Source organism: Streptopelia decaocto (genome assembly GCF_964273445.1).
Source record: "Streptopelia decaocto genome assembly, chromosome: 1".
In the NCBI taxonomy this organism is placed as follows: domain Eukaryota; kingdom Metazoa; phylum Chordata; class Aves; order Columbiformes; family Columbidae; genus Streptopelia; species Streptopelia decaocto.
The window spans coordinates 8,712,709-8,721,131 of record NC_138663.1 but is presented as its reverse complement, the minus strand read 5'-3'; the positions used below and the strand labels follow the sequence as shown (position 1 = coordinate 8,721,131).

The 8,423-nt window shown below is 43.1% G+C and overlaps 1 protein-coding gene across 1 annotated transcript; it reads right to left on the bottom strand.

Annotated features, from left to right (window-relative positions):
- Window positions 1–517: 517 nt before the first annotated feature.
- Window positions 518–4,368, bottom strand: MEIG1 (meiosis/spermiogenesis associated 1; the record flags this gene model as incomplete). Its single annotated transcript, XM_082070746.1, has 3 exons — window positions 518–646; window positions 2,524–2,686; window positions 4,238–4,368. 3 exons carry the CDS (start codon window positions 4,366–4,368, stop codon window positions 518–520), a joined length of 423 nt encoding a protein of 140 aa, XP_081926872.1.
- Window positions 4,369–8,423: the final 4,055 nt, after the last annotated feature.

The following is an 8,423-nucleotide window of genomic DNA, read 5'->3' as shown; positions in this document are numbered from 1 at the left end:
AGTCTGTGCTACTTGATTTTTCGGTGTCCTTCATTGAATTCTCTGCTTGATCTCCTTGCTGTTCTCCAAGGGAACCTTAGCCTTTCAACCTGAATTTGGCCCATCTTTGGCGCTCTGTAGTCTCCTAACCCTTACCTATTTTACACCAAAAGACTGTGGCTGACGTTAGCCAGTGTCAGCACGATTATTTTGTTTTAAAGAAAGATTGATGCCTCTACTTATAATGGAATTTGCAGACAGTTAAACAAAATATATGATGCCCGTTTGCCAGCTTTTAATCCTTTTGATGTCAAAACATTTGTAGCTGGGAAAATAAGGGATAATAAGATTTTTGGTTATAGGAGGACAAAGCCTGAAATTTCTGTGTCTGTAGTTCAAGGCTTCTCCACATTTCCTGTATTCGCCCTTCTATTCAAGGATGACATTGATACTTAAGGTAAGATTACACAAATCTCATTTACTTACAGATTCTAACAAACAGATTTATTAAGAGTGCAAACAAATCAGTATAACAAAACTAATACTTATAAACTTTTACTTTATGGACTTCTTTGTCTTCGCATTCTCTTTGTTTATTGTAATAATAGAATGTATTGTCCCTTCTCTGAAGTTTCTTAACAAATCCAGTTTCTGGCCAACGTTCTACCTATGAACAGAATAAAAAGGACATACATTCACCTGAATATGCTCACATTGAATGATGTTTGAATGTTACATTGCAAAGAATATAGGCTATACTTCCATGGGAGAACCTCGTTTGCATCTAAACTTTGCTATTGATTTGCTGAGCTTTTAAAGAAAATATTAAGAACAAGATGTCAGAAACCAGTTTTCTGGTCACACACTTAAAGGTTTCTTTGAGATTCTTCTGACCATAATAAATGTGCTTTTCGTTAGCACTTCCATAAAAATAAAGTGAGCTTCATGTATGATAGTCTCAAAGACAGGAGGATCACTCCTGCAGGAAACCAGCACCGTCCTGGTGCTCTTCTGGGTTCCACTATGTGAAGTTTTACACTAAAGGCTTGAGCACTTGTACATTCAACAGCTTTATGGCTTTAGTAGCTATTATATCTGCAGCTTGAATGCCTACTTCTGATTAAAATGAACCTTAAAAATCACGTAATAAAGATCTTATTTCTCTTCCAGGCATGGCTGACCACAGGATGTCGAACTAGAATGTTCTCTAATTGGAAAGTCCCAGAAGTGGTAGTTTCATCAGTTAGCTCATTACTTTAGGCATACAGCTGAGTTATTTGCATTCTCTGTCTAAACAGAAGAGCCTTAATTCCACCTACATTATATTTGCATCATTAATAACAAGTGCATTATGGAAACATAATATGGAGTAAACAAGACATTTCAAAATGTGCAAGTTGAAAGAGAATCACTGCCAGACCCTGGCAAGTTTGAGCAGAATACATGCTCATTTTGCACTGAGTAAGTGGTGTTCTTTAACTTTTATCAGTGTTTAATTGTCTATAGTTATGCCCTGCTATAAATCTTAAACACACTGATCGTACTACACTAATTACAGGATTTCCTTTTGCACAGCTAAAGGAATTTACATCATGGCCTTTACAGTGGTATCCAATCCCATGGCAAAATAATGAACTGCATCTTATTATGCACATCAACGCTTTACTGTTTCAAGTTAACTGAATGATGAGTGACTTTCTTAGGTACGTTCCGCTCTTTCTTACGCACACAGGAGGTTAAGATCTTTTAAAAGTGGATTTTTCATACTATATATGCTGCTTCGGAAGATAAACTTCAGAACTCTAATAAAGTTATTAGTATGTTGTTTGCTCGATTAACTTCTTGTTGCTATTTTGAGTCTCAAGTAGCCACTGAATGTTTGGTCATCAGCCATTAGCTCATTTGATGTGGTGGAGAGCATTGCCATGAACTGTAGTGAGCAGAGGACCGAGCCCTTGATGTTCTCACTTGAGAAATGCCTGTGTCACAGCTGCCTTTACCACAGTTGACATCAAATATCTCTCCAGCAGGCAGTTTCAACAGAAGCCAAGTTTTGAGCACACACTGAGTCTGATTATGCTACCACGCAATTCCACTGTAAAACTGACATCGGTAGCAATGACACGGGACAGACTCCCTGGGCAATTAATGACTTTCCTGTCAGATATATTGGCAGAGTAATGGGGAAACTTCACAGAGAGCTCCTTCGATGTATTATTTTCCTCAAAACTGAATTATTCTTTTAGATAGCAGCTACATCTATTCAAGGAGATCTATAATGCTTCTAAATGCATAAGAAAGGGGGAAGAGAACCACAGGCTGGGTAGTGTTTCTGTTTCACTTCTGTGAAATAAGTTATTTTTGCACTGTCAATAATAGCCCAAGAACTCAAGTCAGATCTGGGAGAAATAAAAAAAACAACAAAACAAAACAACATATCAGAAATGAACCTAAATTAAATAAGTGGCACCTCCATTTTCATTTAATCATTTAACATGAGACAGAAGTTTAAATTAATAACCCTTTCAGAATTCTAAACCTTACCATATCAACTTGTTTCACTTGTTTATATTCAATCTCGTCTCTGTATCCAGCTTGCTGAAATCTGTAGAAGTTTTCTACATCTTCTGACCATTTTGTGGCATGATGTACAGATTTTGGATGGATGGCAGCTTTAGCTGTGGCTCCAGAATCTTCAGACTTTTTCCTGAAATTAGTGATTTTGTTAGGGACATATAGAAATGTAAAGGACAAAATTTTAAAACAAAGTAATTACAGACAGTACAATATTATATTTCCTTCAAAGTCTGAGATTAAAAAAGATGTTATAAGCAGCTGGAATAAAATTAAATGCACTACTTGATCTCAAACAAACCCGACTTCCCTATAGTTCTATATACACGTCCACACCTTGACTTAACGTACAGTGGAGATGACAAAGAGGAGATTTTAAGAAATAAACTGGATACAGAGGCAAGACACACAGCCTACCAAAATTCATCCTGTTCTACCCTTGCCCTATCAAAATCTGCACTGACTGCCACTGACATCCTCCTCACAGAAACCCCACTGTTCAACCTGATGAGAAACAGTGAAGAGGTTAATCAACTGCTAAACCTGAACAGAGCAGAACTGGGACAAGATAAAACTCAAACTGAAAAGAAAAAAAAAGAATAAAATAAGAAATTTAAAAAACAAAAAAGTGGAGTCACTAGAAACTCACCAGGGAGGAATTTGAACTATATTTCAAAAAAATATGAAATATTTGACTTTCACCTTATATCTGAATTTCACTGCATTCGCTTTCCTAAGTGTATCTTATATTGCTACTAAACCAGAACTTTATGTTGCTTCTGCAAGCCAAACACACAGAACACTATGATGCCCAGCAGCCATGATCATAAACAAGTCCTTTCCTAAGTTCTTTGATGTCGCCAAGCTTCAGCTTCATAATTAGGAATGTTTCCTCAAAGAAGGAAAAGAAGTTTCTGGATTTGGTAGTGAGAAGATGAACAGTTTCACTCTCTGTGGGTAGTTGCTGTCTCCAAATCCTGCACACAGAGTAAAATTTCCTTACTTAGCAGGTCCTATATCAACCAAGAGCTTGAAAAGTCGAATGCTGATCTTTTATCAAATGCATAAATGCCCTGAAGTCTGTTAGAAAGGCAGAAGAGGAGAAAAATAATATTGCACCACAGCATACAAATATTTGGGAAAATGATATCAAGAATTATTGTTATCATCATGTGGAAACAGAAGTCTGCATTTCTGTTGTCTAACTGTATGAGAGCCGTCAGCACACAAAGAAAGGGCCTTTCATCTCTTACTGCACGGACTTTATTATAGATCAATATAAATATGCACAAGGGCTCTCTTCTGGCACAGTTCAGCCCTCCAGCATCCTTTGACCACGCTCTGTAGCATTTTGTAATTAAGGCAGATTTGCTAAAAAAAAAAGAAAAAGGTGATTTTCCCATCCAGTTATGAGGTGTCATATACAAATTAACATACTGAGCATATATCCTTATTATAAATCTTTAGTGTAGTCTTTGAGATACCTATCTCAACATAACATTTTCTCCCCTGCAAAGGACCCTTTTGTAGCCATTACAGAATTTTTCATACACTCTATGCTCACCTATATTTAAAGAGAACTGTTGCCAATCTGGGACTTTAGGCGGTCAATATTATTAGCTATAACATTAAATCTTAATAAATGCTAAACTATAATGAATTTAAATGTCTTGTTATAACTTACATGTTACTAGTGTTAAGTACTTCTTTACAGGATGTGCTGAATTCATCTAACGAACGTGCTTCTTCAAGACATCTAGATGTACATGGCACTTCCTGAGTCACCATTAATTCAGATGGCCTGTCCACAGGCATTTCTGCTCAAAAATACATATATATAGGTCACATATTTAAAGTGCCAGCTTGAGGACTTTGAATAATAAAAGCGTGATCCTGATATTTTTAGGCTGCTATTTAAGCTCTTTAGAAATTGTACTCTTTGTCCATTGTGGTGCCTTTGAGTTCCAGGCATAGAGCCGGTTTCATTGTACAAGAGCATGGGATGAGCTGTACTCCAGCCTGTAATTCAAGGAAAAGATAAAAGCATATACAGGCAAATGAAAGAATGCAAGAGAATGGTAAGAAAATATTCAGCATAATACTAACACTTTTTATTCAAATGGAATTGTTGAACAGTGAAGTGGAGTTTGCTGAGACAACCATCGGCAAATACTCTTAATTTAGGGGAAGTAGTGAGATCTTTGGATACCACTTTTTTGGCTTTGGGAAAGGTTTTCTAATGTCATTCATAGTACGATTTCTATGGAATTCTAACAAACCTGGGCTTGCATATGGCAGTTTCCTTAATGCTTATAAAAGTTGTAAAGGGATGTGGGACAAGAGTGCCTGCTCCTCTAAGGGTGTCTGGTCAAGGACATTTTCCAATGCAACAAGGGATGATCAGAAATGGAGGAAGCCATAAAACAACATATGGGGACACAAACCTGACCAGTAAATTGTGAGGGAGGTGGTGATGAGAACCAAACCCGGTCAGTCACGCTAACTGATGGGGGCATGTGGGAGTTTGAGAATGTTCATTCCAGCAGGGTTATCTGATCTGGGACTTTGCCAATTGGGAAACTAAGGTGAAAAGGGGAAAACAGAAACGAAATACACAGACCTGACAAAACAAACATAGAGACCATGATGAGAAACAAACCACACCACTCACACTAGTTGATGGGCTATCAAGAAACTACAGGAGCCACTTCCAGGAAGATTAGCCTGGACTTTGCAACTGATAAGACTGTGAAGCAGGGGACCCCAGAGTCAGAGGATGTGGGAATCGATAGCGCTGTACAAACCCGAGAGGGATGTGCAGGGGAAGGGGAGCAGGGAAGAATAAAAATAGAGAGAAAGGAGTATAAAAGAGGCTGGTTGCATGCAAAACGGGGCCAGTCATTGGGCTGAGCCCGGTGCCTGATCATCACAGTCTGTCCTGTCTTCTTAAATCTTAACCATCTCTCTGGGTACTGTCATTTTCCAACCTGTATGTGTGTGTGCATGCTGCAAGGACTAAGTGCCAGCTACCAGAGAGACCTGTGTGTGCAAGTGAAAACTGGTGCCAGCTCCTGGAGTCACACCGGGGATACGGGTGCCCTGCAGCCTGTGGTGGTAGCGGCTGGAGTGAATAGAGGTCTTTGATTTCCAGCCACTGGTGCAAGAACAGTATGTCCCAAAAAATCAGCTACTGGGGGAGGGCTGGCATGAGTGAGGGCTCCATGGCAGCAGTTAGAACAGGAGTGTGGGTCTCAGCTGGTGCTGCCTGCTGGGGATGAAGGGTGAGTGTATCTTCCCCAGTTGAGCTGTACGTTGGGCATGTATCTATATTTACTAGAAAACTTTAAAACTGGACTCACTGTTGAGTAGGGGGACCTTGGGTCCAGGGCAGGGGGTCCCATGCTGGTACACCCAAGGGTACTTGTGAACATAGAGCACATGATGAGTGGGTGTGTGAGTTCATCTTTGCTAGTGAGCACCAAGCTGGACTAGCAGGCAAGTAGGGAATCCATAAAGCAGATAAGGGGCTGGGGATGTGTGCAGGGGTGCTGGGAAGACCAAGGAGCCGTGCTGATGCTCAAGGGATCCATAAACATGCATGTGTTTGTGAGCCTAGAGAGCGTCTGTGCCTGTGCTAGTGAACTTTTATTGCTACCAGCCAAAGAGAATGAAAGGAACTTGTCTGTGTTCATGTTTAATGTGAGTCCTGTGGGTAGGTGCTGTTGCAGGTAATGCCTCACCTGTGGCTGTCTGTGTGACCAGCCATGTCTGTGATACGTACTCAGCTGTGTTACTCATTGACCCAGCAAACGGGAAAGTACCAGCTGCATCCCTCAGACTGGGCAGAAGCTGGTGAGAAGAGGTCCTGGCAGCAGGTCCAGAGCAACTGGAAGATGCACCTGCACTTCTTAGATCACACAAGTCAGCGACCTATTCAGAATCCTGGAATAAGCAATAAGAGATTTCCAATGACTTCCATAGATTTTACATGAAGTTTAACAAGGCCAGTGCCAGATTTTGCACCCGGCACACAGTAACCCTGTCTGTACACACAGACTGGGGAATGAGATGCTGGAAAGCAGCTCCACAGAGAGGGATCTGGGGATTCTGGTCAACAGCAATTTGAACATGAGGCAACAGTGTCCCTGGCAGCCAAGAGGGCAACTGTGTCCTGGGTGCATCCAGCACAGCATTGCCAGCGGGGCTGGGAGGTGATTGTCCCGCTCTGCTCTGCACCAGTGCGGCCTCACCTGAAACACTGTGTGCAGGTCTGGGCGCCACAGCTTAAAAAAGATATGAAGCTACTGGAGAGTGTCCAGAAGAGGCTACAAAGTTGGTGAAGGGTTCGGAGAAGAAGCCGTATGAGGAGTGGCTAAAGTCACTTGGTTTGTTCAGCCTGAAGAAGAAGAGACTGAGGGGAGAGCTCGTGCCGGCTACAGTTCTGATGAAGGGAGGAGGAGGGACAGGCAGTGAGCTCTTCTCTTTAGTGACCAATGACAGAACCCGAGGGAATGGCAGGAAGATGTGCCAGGGGAGGTTCAGGCTGGACATGAGGAAAAGGTTCTTCACCCAGAGGTGCTGGACACTGGAACAGGCTCCCCAGGGAGGTGTCACAGCCCCAGGCCTGACAGTGTTCAAGGAGAGACTGGACAACACCCTCAGACACACGGTGTGAACTGTGGGGTTGTCCTGTGCAGGGACAGGAGTTGGAGTGGGTGATCCTTGTGGGTCCCTTCCAACTCAGGACATTCCATGAGAGCTGCTTGCACTGCCGAGGTGCTCGGGCAGACGTCTGGACCCCCGCCCGAGCCACCGCTGCGACGGAACCGCACCCCGCTCCCACAGCCACAGCCACAGCGCGGCCACCCAGCCCTCAGACCGCCCACCTCCGTGCGAAGGCCGCAAAACGGGGCCTCTTCCCGGGCCGGCCGGTGCGACACAGCGACCGAACGGCGCTGGTACCGAACGGCGCTGGTGCTGGTACCGAACGGCGCTGGTGCTGGTACCGAACGGCGCTGGTGCGGCTCCTCAGGGCGCCAACGGCCGCCCCCGGGCGTTGCCACGCAACCGCCCCGCCTCTGTAAGACGCCGTTGCCGCCCCTGCCGCCGCGCGTCCGATCACAGAATCGCAGAATGTCGGGGGTTGGAAGGGACCTGGAAAGCTCATCCAGTCCAATCCCCCTGCCGGAGCAGGAACACCCAGATGAGGTTACACAGGAAGGTGTCCAGGTGGGTTTGAATGTCTGCAGAGTAGGAGACTCCACAACCCCCTGGGCAGCCTGTTCCAGGCTCTGTCACCCTCGCCGTGAAGAAGTTTCTTCTCAAATTTAAATGAAACCTCCTGTGTTCCAGTTTATACCCGTTGCACCTTGTCCTATCATTGGTTGTCACCGAGAAGAGCCTGGGTCCGTCCTTGTGATACTCACTCTTTACATATTTAATTTATTATTATTTATTTATTATTTATTTTATTAATATTTATTATTTTACATATTTATTTCTCCTCTTCTCCAAGCTGAAGAGCCCAGCTCCCTCAGCCTTTCCTCACACGGGAGATGCTCCACTCCCTTCAGCATCTTTGTTGCCCTGTGCTGGACTTTCTCCCTGTCCTTTTTGATAGGCTTCTGATAGATAGATAGATAGATAGATAGATAGATAGATAGATAGATAGATAGATAGATAGATAGATAGATAGATAGATAGATAGATAGATAGATAGATAGATAGATAGATAGATAGATTAGATATAGACAGGTAGATAGATATACATATATAGACAGGTAGATAGACAGACACATAGCTTCTGATAGGCTGATAGGCTGGCAGGAGGCGGGGCCGCTTCGGGATTGGCTGAGAGCCTGGGAGGCGGG